The following is a 15,934-nucleotide window of genomic DNA, read 5'->3' on the forward strand; positions in this document are numbered from 1 at the left end:
CGGCCAATCCCTTCTTTCCCCAACCAGAAACCGTCACTCCCCCTTTCCGCGTTTTTTCGTTTTTCCGGGGGGCCGCAGAATGGGTGGAACCAAGGTTCTTGCCCCCCCCCCCCAAAACCCCCCCAAAAACCCATCAAACCCCCCTTCAAAGGCAGGAAGCAGCCAGAGCCCAGACCCCCCAAACCCAACACTTCTCTCTTCTTGTACGACCATTTTCTGTCCGCCCCTTTACTGTTCGCCCCCAAATCCCTTCTGCCTGCTGGTCTGCCCCCTTTTTTGAAGCAGCCCTCTACAGAAGCCCTTTGCACCATTTCTCTGCAGAACATGGCGCGATCTCCAATGGGGCAAAATGACTAGTACATCCACCGTCGAGGGGGCGTCGACCCCCGAAAGCCCGGCCGCCTTCTTCTGTCCCCCTCCTCCCCTCCTTCCCTGATGGGGGGGGGCGGCCCTTGCCTGCCCATCCATCTCATATTACACCCCCCCCCCCTACTGTTCCTCCCCACCCCCCAAGCTGCGAACGACGCGAACGACCTCGGACTTGTCTGCTCCCCTTACTCGAGCTCGTCTGCTCCTCTTACTTAAGCCCTCATCATCCATTCACTCTTTTGTCACATCGTCTCTCTCCTTGTGTCTCCCCCCCCACCTTGCTGACACATTCGCTTCTTGCAGACGGCCAGTTTCGACACCAACTCGAGATCCTGAGCACGCTCGGCGCATCGAACCCCACCACCGGCGCCGGCGCGCAACCTCGCGGTCCCCAGCAGCCTCCCAACGGCCAGCCGACTCACGGCTATGCCAACGGCGCGACTTCGCCTGCACCAGACGGACTGCCCGCCAGCAATAACAACAACAACAACGACCCGGAAGCCCACATTCACCCAGACCTCAGGGCCCGAACCAACTTTGCACCCCCCGCGACCAACATGATGGCCTCCGCTATGCCCCCTCCTGCCGTCTCACCCGGCGCACCACCCGCCGGCCCCTCCACTGCGCCGCCTCCCATGCAGCAGATTCAACCTCATCCCGCCCCTGATGTCGGCGGCGATCCAATGTCCATCGACGACGGGTCAGCCGATGGGCGCAAGGCGAAGCGCGAACTCTCCCAGTCCAAGCGCGCCGCCCAGAACAGGGCCGCTCAGGTACGTCGTGTCGCCATGCCTGCGCGCATCGCATCGGTCTCCCAGTGCAGCTGACATGCTAACACCCTGCACAGCGAGCTTTCCGCCAACGAAAAGAGGGCTACATCAAAAAGCTCGAGCAGCAGGTTCGTGATTTTATGGACATGGAGTCCCAGTATAAGCAGCTCCAGTCAGAGAGCTATGCGCTTCGCGAATACGTCATCCACCTGCAGTCGCGCATGCTCGACACCCAAGGCGAATACCCCCAGGCCCCGCCCAACGTCAACCTCAACCAGCCCCCACCGCCTCACCTCGCACAGGGTCCCCCGGCCCATCAGCTCCAAGGCCCCGACGCCATTCCCGGCTCGCAGCCGCCCCACGCCGTCCCGGAGCAGCAACATCAGCAGCAACATCAGCAGCAACATCAGCAACAGCAGCAGCAACAGCAGCCGCCGCAGCAGCAGCCAGAGCCCGTCCAGCAGCAGCCGCTCCCAGCCGCCACCGCGCCACCGCCCGCGCCAACGAACGACTCGGCTGTCGGCACGCCCCTCGAGGCCGTTGCGCAAGCCGTCGCTGGTCTCGCAGCGCAGGAACAGATGGCCGAGCGCCAAAACTACTCAGGCGCTAAGGACTATCGCCCGGACGCCGACGTTGAGATCAAGCCCGACATGGATACCGACCCCCAGCTGCGCGATGACAGCATGCAAGCCCCGACCGCCTCGATGTAGGAGTATCCAGATCCGGACTCGGGGTAGATGACCATGCTGTCTTGTGTCACTCCCCATATTTTTTTGCGCGTGTTTTTAATGCTGTTCCGGCGTTGCGTTGAGGGGCAACCGATCGTGTGCTTCCCCCCACCCCTGTCTATTTGCTAAACTGAATTGGAGAACGGCGTTCCTATTGCTGGGGGGGTTCAGATGGGGCTCGAGTCTTCGACGAGGCGGATGCGCTTGCGTCCACGGGCCTGGCTTTTCGAAAACTGTCGAGGCTGGAGAAGATGTATGGGCGGACGGGCTTTGCGCAAGGCATACCCAGTGTTTGATAGTCAGTGCTGCTCTTTCAAGACGGCCAGTTAGCCATGTCACCAATTCTTTCCTTTTGTTTGCCCCTGCTGTCGTTGTTCACGTGCCATGGACGAATCTGGCACATGGCAGAGGGAAGCGGTCAGCGTGTTGTCCAGGGCGTATGCCGTCGGCGGCAGCGGAAGAGCTGCGGGTCGTCGCCCGAACTGTGGAGACAATGCCGACGCTGCGGCCGCCGTCTTGGACAGCCTGCCTGGCGGCGCAGGTCGTGCTGGGTACCCGGTGGTCGGACGCCTCTGGGGTGTGTTCTCGCAGATGGGCCGGAGATCACGACTGGAGGGTCTCAAGGACGCCATCTCCCAGGAGCTATTTCTCATCACCGCCCGCGCTGTCGTGGGCTTGCCGAACGCGGATGAAGTCGCTGACAAGGTTGCCGAGAAGGTTACTGATAAGGTTGCTGACAAGGTCTTCAGCACGTTGTTCGCCGCGATGGGGCACCGGAGGCAGGTCATGCGTCAGGGAGGCCTAGAGAGCGGCGCTGCTGCAGGATCCAGGGCCATCGAGTACAGCCATGTCAACGACCAAGGTGATTGGATTGGACGCAACGTTCTCGGGGATGCCGAGAGGGCTACCGTGTTCGAGCTGTGAAATGTCCCCAGTCGCTATAGAGTTGAGTACATCCTTTGCCTCGATCTTTGTGTTCTGCAGACAATGGTGCGCTGGGGCATCACCACTGTCACAAAGCTGGAGGCAGTACATTGATTTACTGTATCGGGGCTTTTTGCCAGCCGACTGTTGATACAGTGAGTCGTACAATGCGAGCGAGGGCGTGCGGGTCTGGAGCTGCGGGACCCTCACGATATCGGAAGCACTGAACAAGAATCCTCGGGAGGCGAGCGATCGCTGACGAGGCGCTGCGATTCTCCTACGTGGACTCCTCGACCGGAACCCCCTACTTCTCGGGTTTCGAGTAACTGTCCCGTAGGTCAGGTCTAGAGAGACAGACATCTGAGCGTCTTGACGAATCTAGGAGTGCCTTCGTTGTGCGTCACAGAAGCATCGAACTGGACGCTCATCTGTTTGGTTGTGTTCTGACAAGTGCGATCTTTCAAAGGCCCGTCCAAAAACGTCTCCTGCACGATCTGGCACCTTGACATTTGGACTAGTGTTCACGGTCCTCCAGACTTGTTCTTCAGCCGTGAATTGATGGATCTCACAGCCAAGTACGTGTCGCGGGAGGTTGAGAGGCCTGAGTAGCAAACCACTCTGAACACAGAATACAAAGTGATTGGATACCTCACTTGGGGGCACACGGGGAGTGGTGAAGATGATTAGTCAGAACGGGGTTTGCTCTCGCAGAGTGCTTCCTGGAAGCTACTCTGCTCTCGATCTCTTCTGCTTGCTTGAAAATCGTCGTCCAGTGGCGATCCTCGGCGTCCGTATCCTGAAGTGCAGTTTTGTTATTGTTTAAACGCTTCCGCTGGGCGGTGAGCTCAGCGTATCGTGCACGTAGTGCCTTTGCTGTCCGCGAGAATGCCGTCTTGACCTAGTAATAGTCCACGATCTAGTCTGGCGGATACCGGTGTGTGTCTCGTGTTCCCGATGACGATGATGACGCCGATGTGGCTCTATGGCCTGTAGGTATTAACTGCCTGTCCTACGGGACTGGGGATAGTTTGCCGAAGGCTGAGACGATGGACAAGTCTGCTAGCGGATTCTTGACAGCTTATTCCTGATGATCCTCCGCCTAGTGGTATAGCTAGTACGCCTTGATAGCAGTTGCGTCTGATATAGGACTGATAACGGACTGGGCTGGGGACTATGATAGCGGACTTGGAACGTGGGCTTGGAGATGGGTTTGGGTGGTACCGGACTGGGGACTGTGATAGCGGACCTAATAATATCGGAATAGAGATTGGACTAGGAGATGGGCTTAGGTGATAAAGGACTGGGGACTGTGATGGCGATGGTGGACTCAGAGTTGGGCTGGGCTTGGGTGATAACGGAGATAATGGGCTTAGGTGATGATGGACTGGGGACTATGATAGCGGACTTGATAATGTCGGAATGGAGATTGGGCTGGGAGACTTGGAGCCAGTATCGTGTCTCAGATATCTATCTCTTCGTCTGATAACGGCAGACGGACGTCTAGTGATGACTATATCTGGTCTTGAATGGAAAAATTGGAATGGTATAATGGAGCGATCGGACGACCAGTTGCTACCATTGTTGGTTCATCCTGTCCCACAGATGGGGATGGCGATGGCGAAGTGGTGGTGTCTTCCGTCGTGGGGATGGGAGTGTCGTCAGGTTAGTCAAGGTAGAACTGTGATGAGATGTCATAGCGTGAGTCACCTGGAATATCCCAGTATACCAAGCGGCCCTGCAAAGAAAGGGCCCATCTCCGGGTAGCCTGGAGGCAAGCCATGGAAGGGCACCTGAAGCTCAGCTCGCTCAAGTCCCTAAAATGATGGCATCACAGCATCGTTCATGACAATGGAAATGACAACTCATGAGCATGTCTATAACACTAATTTCCACACGTGAATCATTGCAGGCAAACCACCATGGTGACAAGATTCTTCTAACCAAAATTCGAGTGCTCATTTTTGGGCCAAAAAAAGAGGAAAACAAACACTGTCGACACCCTCCCTTTTACGTCCTGCCCAACCCAAACTCCATACTCATACAGGGGGACAGCTGTTTCCCAAATCATGCTCCTACACACGCACAGTCAGTATTGAGCGCCTCGTCAACGAACATCGAAGCAGGAGAAGTCTCACCTTGAGGTACTCGTGCCCCTTTTCCTCGTACTCGGCCTTTGTCACGGCGGCGGCCTTCCACGCGTCGCCGCCGCTCCACTCGGCGGCACCCCTCCACGCATCGAGCAGCGGATCTGCCGCGCGACGCGTCCGCAGCGGCGCGCCCGCCGGCAGCAGTGCCGCGAGCCCGTCGCGCAGGCGCTGGTCAAAGTTCTTGAAGAGCGTGTTGCCGCCCGTCAGGAAGACGTCCTTCAGAAAGGCGTCGCTGCCGCCGACCTGGTCGACGAGGCGGTGGGTCAGAATGTCGCCCGTGATTTCGACGAGGCCGGCCTGGTCGACGCCGGCGATGGAGGGCCGGAAGACGACCTCGGGCACGCGGATGCGCTCGACGTTGAGGTGGATCTGGTTCGCCTCGGCCTGGGACGCCGTGTCAAAGGGGCGCGGCCCGCGGGCAAAGGCGTGGAGCATCGACTTGGACCAGTCGAGCTGGGCCTCGTGCGTGTGCTCGTAGGTGAAGTCCGGGTCGTAGCGGAGGAGGTCGTGTTCGTAGGACTTGAGGTTGGCCTGCAAATCTTCCTCCTCCTGCTCGTCGTCGCTGTTGTCGCCGACGGTGATGGTGCGGTAGACACCCCAGTCGTCGTCGTCGGCACCAAACGTGTCGTCGTTTCCGCCACGGCGTCGCTTGCGCGTGGGCTCGTCGGCGGCAAGGTTGGCAATGGTCTTCATGCGCGACTGCGAGGCGAGGGATTTACGGTTGCCGAGGTCCTGCTTAAGGCGATCACGCTCCTTCATCTTGAGCAGCGCGTCGGCGCGTTTCTGGCGGCGCTCGTCGAGCCAGCCCTCCAGGTCGTTCTCGCGGCGCTCCTCATCAAGGCGTTTTGCCTCGGCAATGCGGGCCTTTTCCGCCTCCTTCTCGGCTTTCGCGCGCGCGCGCGCGTCGTGGTTGGACTTGAGGAGGCGCTGCTGTCGCTTAGCTTTGATGCTGGCGTCGTCGAGTTGGTCGTCGGGAACGTCGAGGAGGTCAAAGTTGGGCGGCGCCTGCTGCTCCTCCTCCTCCTCGCCGCCGACGTCCTTGGTGCGGGCCTTGCGCACGGCCTTGTCGAGGACAGCGATCGTCTTCTCGAGGGCCGCCTCGTCTTTGAGCTCATCGGCGTCGAGCAGGCGGCGAACATCCTTCTTATTGGTGAGGGCCTCGAGACGGGACTGGAGCTTCTTGTAGTACTCGAGCTCCTCCTCTTTGCGCATGAGCTTCTCAAGACGCATCTTGGCAGCCTGCTGCTGCAAGCGGCGACCGCTCTCCTTCTTGCGCTCGGCAATCTTGGCCAGCTCCTCCTCCGTCTTCTCGATGATGACCTCCTCGGTGTAGGGGTACTGGATGACGACGTCGCGGTCCTCAAGGCCAGTCCAGTCAAGGTAGCCGGAGAGTTCGTTATCGTAGTCGGCAGAGAGATAGCAGTGATCGCGCACCATGTGCTCGGCCTGCGAGGGGCTCAGCTTGCCGACAAAGGCGGGATACTTGAGCCTAAGGAGCTTGAGGAGGTACTCGGCCGAGTGCCAGCCGCCCCAGTTCAGGCGGGTGGCTTGGGCGAGCATGGCCTTCTGGTTGTAGACGGGGATGACATGGGTCGAGGTATGGGACGAGGAGACGACGAGGCCGGTGGAGCCCTTGTTGTGGCGATAGGAGAAGAGCGAGTCGATGCCGTAGGCGACGGAGGGGGCGCCGTAGCACTCGAAGAGCGTCTCGTTCATGGCTGCCTGCGTTAGCTTGCCGTGCATTGCCGTAGTTTGGGGACATGGGAAGGCTCACTCTTGCGGACGTAGGAAAAGTTGGCGACAGCCTCGGTCATGACGATGGGCATGTCAATGTTGCCCTCGGCGCTGTTCATGCCGAGTTTGAGGAAGATGTAGTCGAGCACATGCTCCATGGCGTCCCAGTTTGTGACGACGCCAGTGCCCTGCTCAAACGCATTTCGAACGTGACTCCTCGAGTTGGCGTCGGCGTAGCAGTCGTTGCCGGCAAAGGAATACGTCTTGCCAGCTTTGCGATCGCGGTACTTGGACATGATGGGAGGGATGCTCATGCGCGGCTTGTCCTCAAAGGACCAGCCGGCGCGGACAGCATTGGAGCCGTTATCGATGACAATAGCGGAGGTGCCCTGAGGCCGAGCGAGAGCCTTCTCACGGCCGTCGTGCTGGATGGCCATGGGCTTGTCGAAGCGAGCCTCCCTCATGGGGAAGATGTTGGCTGGGGGGTATTCCCTAGGCGGGGGCAGTTTGGAGGCGGGAATGCCATCATCAGTCGCAGAGGGCGCCATGGCGGCGCTGGCGGCTTGGGGAGGGCGTTCGGATGCAGCAAGGGAAGCTGTCGTGTGCTCGATGGAAATGTGGCGAGGATGGCAGGCGTACAGAGAAATCGCAGAATCGTCTAGGGTGTCGACACTGTCATGCTGTGGAGTGAAAGGTAGAGAGGTTGCGTCAACAGACGTGATCGGGTGGATGGAGGCTGACAAGGCTTTCGTTGAGTTGGCATGTGCGATGGGAGGGATTCCGTGGGCCAATTGGCGACGCAAGGGTGGTTGCGCTTTGCGCTTCGTTTCTGTCTGACCAGGCGGAATTCAGTTTGTCGTCTGGCGATGCGTCGCGGTCGAGCTCCCACGTCGTCAGTCCTCTTGGACTAGCCTGCAACAGTAGGTACCTCTGTACCTGCCAAGGTACCTCTGTACCTGCCACAGTACAGTACCATAATAGGGTAGGCACCTCTGTACCTGCCACAATGAGGTCCCGGCAGGGTCGAACGTCCTGGACCCACGCCCAACCCGATAGACCCGCCACCAATGCACCCCCCTTCACATCCGCATGCTGAACCCCCCCCTTTGACCTCGTCTTTACACCACTTCTGCAATGCTGGCATATCTACTGCTTCAAGACTTCCTGATAATCATACGAGACTCGCTGACTCTATGAAGGGAGTAAGAAAAGAAAGACAACCCCACAAACGATTGTGCAGACACAGTATCGTCCGTCACCCTTCTGCTCCATGCATGCCTATACGACTGAGATGGCTGCGATGGTGCCCAACAGCGCAGAGCTCACAGCTCTGTGACAGCCAAACAATTCTTTTACGTGCTACACGACAGTCGCACCACTTTAGTCAGCTTATCTTTCGCCGCCGGGCGATCTGACATGCATGTCTCCAATGGCACGTTTACGGATGTCAGCCCTGTCGTGGCCAAGAGCCTGTCTCGACGCCGATGAAGAGGGTTGAACAGAACGGACATGACTCTTCAAGCCTTGCGAGGAAGATGCAAAAGCCCAGACGTTCTGTGTGTGAAGTCACGCCAGAATGGCAACGTACCAACAACAGAGAAGCAGGCAAAACAGCAATGACACCAATCGCAGCAGCCGTCGGTGAATGGGTATTTTAGTTTCCAGTATCTCATGAAGCTTGCAAGGCGCTTCGGTGTTTCATTATACAGGTAAGATGGTTTGTGACCATAACCCCGGGATTCATCCGTAGTCGCAATCTTGCGCCTTTGTACCTGGTCGGCACTTAGCTGCCCTTTCCAAAGACAAATGCTTCGTGAAACACACATGTTTGTGAAATCTCAAGAGGGAGGCTTGAGATTGTCCGTGGCTGGTAGATCGGTCAGAAACACTGCCGATATCTTGGCGGAGAACCTTACCCTCAAGGTGGAAAAGAACGTTGGACTGGTAGTTCTTGAACATCTGGGCCACCAGCTCGACGTTCATGTTTTGAATGTTGATGTCCTGGGAGCGCCGTGTTAGCATTGGCGTGGAAATTACTACTGAAAAGCTTCCATGAATACCTGTAGTGACTTGTTCATGACGACAATGGCCTCGTTCAGTTTCTCCTATCCATGCTGTCAATCACCCCGCAGGTTGTCAGGCGGGGCAGCCAGCACTCACAACATTGCCGATGATGCGCGACAGCAGCAGGTTCTGCTGATGCTCATGTGGGCTCTCCTGAAAAATCTGTTAGGGACTTCATTGGAGGGTCGCGCGCAACAAATGGCACTTACCATCTTCGTATGGTGTTGATGTGCTAGTATTTGTCGTGTTACGACCAAGAGTGACCGTTGTTATGGGGGGGTCTATTACATCCCGTGAAAACAGAAGGCGGTCATCGGCGGCAAAATAAGCTAGTACGAGCTTCGTGCCAGTCGTCAGTGCTGGCTCGCTCCCTTGTCGCCGAACACTCAACATCATCTGCAACTCGACCCCCATTGGCGCGCATCCTCAGGCTCTATCTTTCGCAAACACACTCGTCATACTCGACACGATGGCTGCCCCTACGGAAGCCCAGATTGCTCACCAGCAACTCCTGGATGACCTTGACATTCACGCAATTCACAAGTCCTTCCGATCTCCGTCCTGGCGCCCCAACCACCGCCGCAACAAGAATATCAAGACCATCTCCACCGACCTGTCCCGTAAGGAGGCCTCATCATCTGCCATCGCCACCCCTCAAGACGACTCTCCCGCCGCGACGCCTCTTCCTGGCGGCCTCTCCCCCAGCGGTGCCTCGACGCCCGCCGACGCAGCAAACGCCCAGCCGAACCTCGCCCAGGCATCACGCAGCTTGTCGAAGCTCGTGCTCGAAAAGACGCTGAAGCAGCAGCAAGGCGGCGGCCCAGGCGGCGCGACGGGCCCGGCGAGCGCAGCACCCAGCGCGACGTACACGAACATCGAGAGCGCGCCGTCCCTGGCCCACACGAAGCGGTACTGCGACATCACGGGCCTGCCCGCGCCGTATATCGACCCCAAGACGAGGCTGCGGTACCACGACAAGGAGGTCTTTGCGCTCATCCGAGGTCTGCCGCAGGGTGTCGCGGAGCAGTATCTCGAGGCGAGGGGCGCCCACACGGTGTTGAAATAAGCGGCGCGTGGCATCTTGGTTTGGTTTCGGGGGTCACGGATGGAGGGCATTCAGCATGGCGTTCACGGCAGTCCTTAGATGTACGGGCGAGGTCAAGGTACAATACAATACAAAGCATCACACGCGCTTGCTATGTTTTACCAACAAAGTCAAGCCCCAGCTACGCACCCGCGGCCTTTCGGCCGTGGGTTGTTAACTGACGCTCCGGCTTAATCGTGATACAGTTTTGCTCTTTGCCTGTGATGTGACAGATGCCCGAGAACGTATGGGAAAACGCGCTCGGATACCATGGCTTTGAGCCATGGTCGCCCCCGGCAGTGGATGGGAAAGCAAGATTGCGCTTGTTCCCAGGATGACAGAAGGTAATACTGGTCGGGTGAGTCTCGATGGGCAGGCTTGAAGCGGCTGCTCAGGGAGGTCAAGGCCTCAATGCGATCCTCAATCATAAAAGGACTCCTTTTCATCGGCTTTGCAGCTGAGTCCATCGCTGGCTCGCCTGCGCCCACTGAGCGGCTCATGAGCAGCTGCCCTCATTGAAGCCGGCGTTGAGAAGACGTTGCCTAACCTCTGGAGCGGCACCCAGTCGCTGTAAGGGTAAGATTGGAGTGTTGCCGGAGAGAACTCTTCTAGGAAAGCGAGGGTGCCTGCCTGGAATGGGAGTTGCCGTGTTACATCCTTGAGTTGAGACGGGAGGTAAGAAACAGGCCACAGCGGGAATACGATTTTCGCTCGTGATTTAAATTGATTGGGCAGGCCCACCACAGAAATCCGGTAGCAGACTATTACTGTTAGTGACATGGATGCTTCACCAAAAGAAAGCTTTCGGCCAGCGTGCGCAATTGAATACGCCAGCAAGCTGTCTAGGTATGAAATCTAATCATCACTACCGAGTACTTTGTGATATTTATTATAATCAAGGCTCCTTACGGACAAAAGGAGTCTACATGTCCCGCGCGCATCTGCGTGAATCCTAACCATCTCATATTGGCTACCATGTACTTACCGGGGCTACGCAACCCTGTTGCTACCTGCGCTTTAGCTTCCAGCAAGGGGCTTCCGATAAGGAATGTCGAAAAAGGGCAGCTTCCCCTGGAGATCTGTCTTCAAGGTCAAGAACATCGTCCCAGGCTCCCACTTTACGACCGCGACGAGAATCTGCATACCTGCGCCTGTATCCTCGCCAAAGCTCATCATCACCTCGATAACAAAAACCCGAAACTCCCGCCGATAGATCGTCAAGAGGACCCGCCAAGATGTCGACCATGTGGTTATCGGATTCGCAGAGTACGTGATGCGCCCGCGATGATACGAGGGGCAGGGAGCGCGAGACGCGACCGCCACCGTGGGTCCGGCCATGTTACCGAGACGGACGCTGACCTGGTCTACAGAGATTGGTGTTGCGTTCTGCTCCGGCGGTAGGTTTTGACCAGCAAGAGCAGCGCGGCGGACGCAGATGGTCTGACGAAGCTCACAGGAGGTTTCTTCCTCATCGGAGGCGTGATGCTGTTCTTCGACAGAGCCATGTGAGCCATCCCCCCAACCCGCTCATCGCGCGCGTGCGACGCTAACTCTTGCGTGTGCAGGCTTGCCATGGGAAATGTAGCTAGCTATCCACCCTGCCCTGCGGGCTCCCATTGCCTCCCCCAAAAAACGACTGACGAATCCAGATCCTCTTCCTCATCGGCCTCACCATCATCATCGGCCCCCACAAGACTCTCCTCTTCTTCGCGCGGAAGCAAAAAGCCAAGGGCACGGCGGCGTTCTTTCTGGGCCTGCTGCTGATCTTGTTCCGGTGGCCGCTGATCGGGTTCTGCATTGAGTTGTACGGAATCTTGATCCTGTTCGGGGACTTCCTGGGCACGATCGGCAGCTTCGCGCGGGGCATCCCGGTGATTGGGCCCTATATTGGGATGCTGGTTGACAAGGCGGGCATGGGCAGGCGCAACGCCGAGTTGCCCGTGTAGGACTTTTGTTTCGACCTTTGCGTGACGAATTTATAGACCTAGGGGCTTGGCTTGGGGCTTTTCTTCAACCTGCAGTAGAAACTGCTTGGCACGGACACCAGGGCGCCTACACACCAGAGCGACCCATGTATACAAGAGGCCTTGGCGGCGTTGAGGGAAATCATGGCGTCTATTCGGCTCTGAAAGAGGCACTTGCCTGTAAAATACAAGAATGTACGGCGGGATATTAGATCGGCACCTTGTACGGGCCTGTGGTTTGCCTCATGATGGTGTTGGATCGGAGTTCAAACAACTGCCACTTCGTCCCCTGAAATCGATGAGCATCACTGACGAAGGCCTGGCCCGCGCACAAGGAGCCTTCCCGGAGTTTCGCGCATGTCTCATTGGGATGGCTAACCGCCTAAATAACAGAATCCACCGCCCCGGCACTGGTCGTCCTCTCCTTTGTGTCTAATGGTCGTTGACTCGTCGCAGTATGCGGCACGGAAGCCGCCTGTCCTTCGCCTGTCCTCCTCCACCGCCCTTCATGTCTTGCGCGGCAGGCCGTGGCCTCCGCCGCCTCGCAACCCCCCCCCTGATTCTTCCTCGCTCGCACGCTGAACAGACGCTTTAGTAGCTGAGGCCGATAAGGTAGTCGGCCAGCTTCTGCACCGCCGCGCTCGCGTTGCCAGCGACGGCGGCCTCGCCGTGGTGGCCGATGAGGATGGCCTGGTTCGTCTTGGCAATGGCGATGCCCTCCCTGCCCTACACGCACAGTCCATGTCAGCACAAAGAAAAAACGTCTCCTTCTCCATGTGGATGGACTCATTTGCTCCGGAGGGGAGCGCCTCGGGTGCTGCTGACCTTGCGCGCGTAGATGGTGCCGTCCTCGGCGCGAGCCATGACGTAGCGCTCGCCGGCGACGTAGAGGCCGTCGCCAAAGGCCTTGTCGGCGGCACCGGGCTTGGCGGTGACGACGTCGGCGATGGCCTTCATCTCCGTGGGGGAGACGGTGAAGCCGGCGGAAGTGGCCCAGACGCTGTCGCCAGCGATGCTGACGATGGCAGCCTTGTCAATGTGGCCGGTGCCAACCAGGCTAGGAGAGATCAGCTTCCATATCTTTTGACGAGTTGCCAGGGATTATAATGTGTGAGGTCGGACGATCGTGAAGGTGGACTAGGTGCAGAAATTTACCTGGTGTCAACGTAAGCTGTGACAGGTGACGATTAGCTTCACGGGTTCTCAATGGGCGGAAGCGGAGAGGGGGGGGGGGGGGTAAAATGACCAGCAGAATGCCCAAGGTGGGGGTTTCCTGCGCGCTGTTTCGGAAGAGGGGAGAAGGGGAGGGGACTGACCTTGCCAGGACATGTTGAAAAGATGAGGCGAGGAAATGCAGCGAGTCTGATGAGGAACGATAGGGCGAGACGCGCTTGGGGGCAAAAGTAGGGGAGAGAGATAGGTAGTAGGTCGAGGTTGTTGATGTTTCCTGTTTCTCTACCGAACCGAGCACGACGGGCTGACTGGCGAGGGGCTGCTGTGAGTCGGGTCCTCTCCTCCTGTCGCCTGGGATGGCGGGGGCCACACCAACCCAAACCCAAGGCAAACCCACCCACCGCCAAATTTCAGCATAGGGCAGGCGTGACGAGCAAACTGACTAAAGTCCCGCCCCGGGTTGATCCCGCAGCGGGGAACATGTGGAAACACTGGTTGCTGTTAAGGAGGCACTTTCGCCGGGCCTCATGAGCTCATCTCGTCCGCGGCACATCGGGGGCAAACGAGAGTCCTGGGTCGTGCATCAGACAGACGCTCTGCGCTGGGGAATGCCGCCTGCACATAGCTTTGGGAAGTCACTCGGGATGCATTTGAACCTGGTCAGCTGGATCGCATCTTATTCGAGAGTCGTGCTGACTGCTGCCCGCAGAGAGCCGATATTTGCCCATCTCAACAAATGATGATGTTGCATGATTGTCTCGCCAAGACGAGTACATGGTACCTCTGACATGTACCCCTCCATCGGTCGGGTTGGTGAGCTGCCCATGGTGCTGACATCACAGAGGAAAGGAGGGAAGCCTCGCTGCTTTTAGCGCGGAGCTCGACACAGCTTTGGCAATTAAGTGTCCCCACTAGGACCCAAAAGACAATACATTCACCACGACAATAGAAGTCACAGGTTGCATGAATGTTGTTCGTGTTGTTTCATCATGTTTTTTTTCCATGATGTATATGATGTCAGATCAGTCGTGTTCAACTGGACAAAGACCAGGGTCGACAACTGAAACCCTTCTTGGCCAACAAGCTCACCACTCCTTAGTCCTTACATGTCCGTTCTCCTGCCTCCTTCCCTACTTTTTTCTTCAGCTGAAAATATCTCGGAACGAATAAATCCTGTCATGTTGATTGATTATTACACAGCGTTAGCCGTGATTGCGCACACTCAACCCTTGCCCACCAGCCCGTGCAACCCTGGCCTAGCGATTTACGATGCTACTATTCTCTCTGTGGCTTCCGTGGACAGGGGCCAAACACCAAATGTCTTGTGATAGTGATCTCGCGAGCCTCTGTGGCCTTGAACATGGTTCGGGGGAAGACTGCTCACCTGTATAGTGAGGGCAAGGAGCATCACAGCTCCATGGTAAGGGGTTCTGCTCATCGGAGTAAAAAGGCGACACCAGACCCGGCACCAGACCCGACTCACCTCGCCCACCGACCACAGCCGTTCCATACATGGGAACCTACCTACCTACTTGAACCCGCCTCCCTACTTGAACCCGCCTCAACCCGAGATCAGATGATGTTGTCGCTTGAAGGATGTCACTCGAAATGATGATCCTCGTCCCGACGTCACCACACCAGGTTGGTGGTTTTCTGCGCGTTTTTGGTGCATGTCAGATTTGTGCTACCATGTAACAAGCGCGTGCTCGGGCTGGGTCATTGTGTGGGCGGGGACCGGTTCAGTTGGAGGTTGTTGCTGTTATTGTCCCTCGTTCGAACGCAGGATACGTTTTCAAAGTCAAACATAATGGGCCCTTGACCAGCGGGGACGGTTAGGTTGAGCCTAGGTAGGGTGCAAGTAAGGCTTACCACCCTGGTACCTCGGTATGGAAAGACGACCCTCTTGCGTTGATCATTGCGTGTGGTATGGCTCCGAAATTTACTCCTCTTCCTCGTTCAGCCCCATTCTGAAGGGTGTTGTAAGAGAAATCAAACGATTTCTTGCTGTGTCCTGCGCGATTCCCACATGATTCGGCGGATGATTGAGAAGGGTTTCTTACTTTCTCGTGCACAGCAGAGCAGAGGTATCTGAGGAAGTCTGGCAGAAATGCATCTGCATCCGTGGGTGGGTACAGCTGCCAGGCAGCTGCCAGGCAAAGCGCGGACAAGAGCTCAGGCCGCCAAGCCGCTTACAGGGCTTGAGGCGCTGTGGTTGGCCTGAAATAGCCCCGTCCCGATGCGCTAAAAAGCTTGTTCTGGACCTCGAGCTCGAGGGCACATGCCCGTCCTTGCCCGTCCCCAAACCACCATGGCCGAAGCTGTGCGAGCTATCCGCATTCAGGTCGCCCATTGCACTGCCTCCCATCCCATGCCCACCACGGCATCGGCACGGCACCCTCCCGACCCAGGCAGAGTTGCAAGCTATCCCGAGTGGCCAAAGGCCGCCCGGCGCCCGCACCAACACATTTCCATGACAGCTTTTGCCACGCGCCATATCCTCCCATTGGTCCCGCCTGCGCTCCCTCTGATATCCCCGTCGTGGACCATGACAGATGACGACCAAGGACGCTTTCTTCCTGGCCGCTACGTGCGAGCACCGATGTTCAACGGCCTCGTTACGACACAGCATATCTACCTCGACGTCTTTGTCCTCGAGCCAGTCTCGCACAGTGTCGTAGTCTGGACGCGCTGAGCTAGCCCACCATCAAGCAATGGCATACATACATAGCCTGCGTCAAATCTCCCCGTCACGGTCTGGTCGGTATCTGCCACGGCAAATATACCCTTTTTCGTGGGCCATGGTGCGCCCGCAAGACCCAGGCATGCCCACGTTTCTTGTCCCACATGAAAGCCTGGAAAGGGCGTGGCCGCCGCGTGAAGGACCTGGATGCCCATGTTTTCTGCTGGCCTAGATCCATGGCGATCCCCCACCAGCCCTCGAGGCAGGGCGTTCTCGTGTGCTCGAAGCGGTTCCAGT

The 15,934-nt window shown here is 57.6% G+C and overlaps 8 protein-coding genes across 8 annotated transcripts; 4 read left to right on the forward strand and 4 right to left on the reverse strand.

Moving 5' to 3' along the window:
- Window positions 1–926: 926 nt before the first annotated feature.
- VDAG_08933 (uncharacterized protein) lies at window positions 927–1,849 on the forward strand (the record flags this gene model as incomplete). The annotated part of the gene is made up of 2 exons (XM_009656736.1): window positions 927–1,142; window positions 1,217–1,849. 2 exons carry the CDS (start codon window positions 927–929, stop codon window positions 1,847–1,849), a joined length of 849 nt encoding a protein of 282 aa, XP_009655031.1.
- Window positions 1,850–2,251: 402 nt separating this feature from the next.
- On the forward strand, window positions 2,252–2,791 carry VDAG_08934 (uncharacterized protein; the record flags this gene model as incomplete). The annotated part of the gene is made up of 1 exon (XM_009656737.1): window positions 2,252–2,791. The coding sequence occupies one exon, from the start codon at window positions 2,252–2,254 to the stop codon at window positions 2,789–2,791; it is 540 nt and encodes a 179-aa protein (XP_009655032.1).
- A 2,036-nt stretch (window positions 2,792–4,827) lies between these two features.
- Window positions 4,828–7,220, reverse strand: VDAG_08935 (uncharacterized protein; the record flags this gene model as incomplete). The annotated part of the gene is made up of 3 exons (XM_009656738.1): window positions 4,828–4,863; window positions 4,927–6,656; window positions 6,713–7,220. The coding sequence occupies 3 exons, from the start codon at window positions 7,218–7,220 to the stop codon at window positions 4,828–4,830; spliced, it is 2,274 nt and encodes a 757-aa protein (XP_009655033.1).
- Window positions 7,221–8,296: 1,076 nt separating this feature from the next.
- Window positions 8,297–8,985, reverse strand: VDAG_08936 (uncharacterized protein). Its single transcript, XM_009656739.1, has 5 exons — window positions 8,946–8,985; window positions 8,833–8,889; window positions 8,733–8,777; window positions 8,589–8,673; window positions 8,297–8,539 (listed from the first exon to the last, which is right to left on the reverse strand). The coding sequence occupies exons 1-5, from the start codon at window positions 8,946–8,948 to the stop codon at window positions 8,511–8,513; spliced, it is 219 nt and encodes a 72-aa protein (XP_009655034.1). The 5' UTR covers window positions 8,949–8,985; the 3' UTR covers window positions 8,297–8,510.
- A 220-nt stretch (window positions 8,986–9,205) lies between these two features.
- On the forward strand, window positions 9,206–9,802 carry VDAG_08937 (uncharacterized protein; the record flags this gene model as incomplete). Its single annotated transcript, XM_009656740.1, has 1 exon — window positions 9,206–9,802. The coding sequence occupies one exon, from the start codon at window positions 9,206–9,208 to the stop codon at window positions 9,800–9,802; it is 597 nt and encodes a 198-aa protein (XP_009655035.1).
- A 1,105-nt stretch (window positions 9,803–10,907) lies between these two features.
- VDAG_08938 (Got1 family protein) lies at window positions 10,908–12,194 on the forward strand. The gene is made up of 5 exons (XM_009656741.1): window positions 10,908–11,086; window positions 11,191–11,217; window positions 11,277–11,325; window positions 11,386–11,401; window positions 11,470–12,194. The coding sequence occupies exons 1-5, from the start codon at window positions 11,056–11,058 to the stop codon at window positions 11,764–11,766; spliced, it is 420 nt and encodes a 139-aa protein (XP_009655036.1). The 5' UTR covers window positions 10,908–11,055; the 3' UTR covers window positions 11,767–12,194.
- A 181-nt stretch (window positions 12,195–12,375) lies between these two features.
- VDAG_08939 (profilin) lies at window positions 12,376–13,783 on the reverse strand (the record flags this gene model as incomplete). Its single annotated transcript, XM_009656742.1, has 3 exons — window positions 12,376–12,510; window positions 12,610–12,841; window positions 13,752–13,783. 3 exons carry the CDS (start codon window positions 13,781–13,783, stop codon window positions 12,376–12,378), a joined length of 399 nt encoding a protein of 132 aa, XP_009655037.1.
- A 1,113-nt stretch (window positions 13,784–14,896) lies between these two features.
- Window positions 14,897–15,757, reverse strand: VDAG_08940 (uncharacterized protein; the record flags this gene model as incomplete). Its single annotated transcript, XM_009656743.1, has 3 exons — window positions 14,897–14,924; window positions 15,018–15,650; window positions 15,741–15,757. The coding sequence occupies 3 exons, from the start codon at window positions 15,755–15,757 to the stop codon at window positions 14,897–14,899; spliced, it is 678 nt and encodes a 225-aa protein (XP_009655038.1).
- Window positions 15,758–15,934: the final 177 nt, after the last annotated feature.

Source organism: Verticillium dahliae, genomic scaffold (genome assembly GCF_000150675.1).
Source record: "Verticillium dahliae VdLs.17 supercont1.24 genomic scaffold, whole genome shotgun sequence".
Classification (NCBI taxonomy): Eukaryota; Fungi; Ascomycota; class Sordariomycetes; order Glomerellales; family Plectosphaerellaceae; genus Verticillium; species Verticillium dahliae.

Excerpts from the sequence above, each read along its gene's own strand:
- VDAG_08938 (XM_009656741.1), top strand. The coding sequence starts at position 11,056 with ATGTCGACCATGTGGTTATCGGATTCGCAGA. Across the intron at positions 11,087-11,190 it reads GTGGTTATCGGATTCGCAGA|AGATTGGTGTTGCGTTCTGC; the intron begins GTACGTGATGCG and ends CCTGGTCTACAG. Across the intron at positions 11,218-11,276 it reads TGTTGCGTTCTGCTCCGGCG|GAGGTTTCTTCCTCATCGGA; the intron begins GTAGGTTTTGAC and ends CGAAGCTCACAG.
- VDAG_08936 (XM_009656739.1), bottom strand. Across the intron at positions 8,778-8,832 it reads CGCGCATCATCGGCAATGTT|GAGAAACTGAACGAGGCCAT; the intron begins GTGAGTGCTGGC and ends CAGCATGGATAG. Across the intron at positions 8,674-8,732 it reads TCATGAACAAGTCACTACAG|GACATCAACATTCAAAACAT; the intron begins GTATTCATGGAA and ends CGGCGCTCCCAG.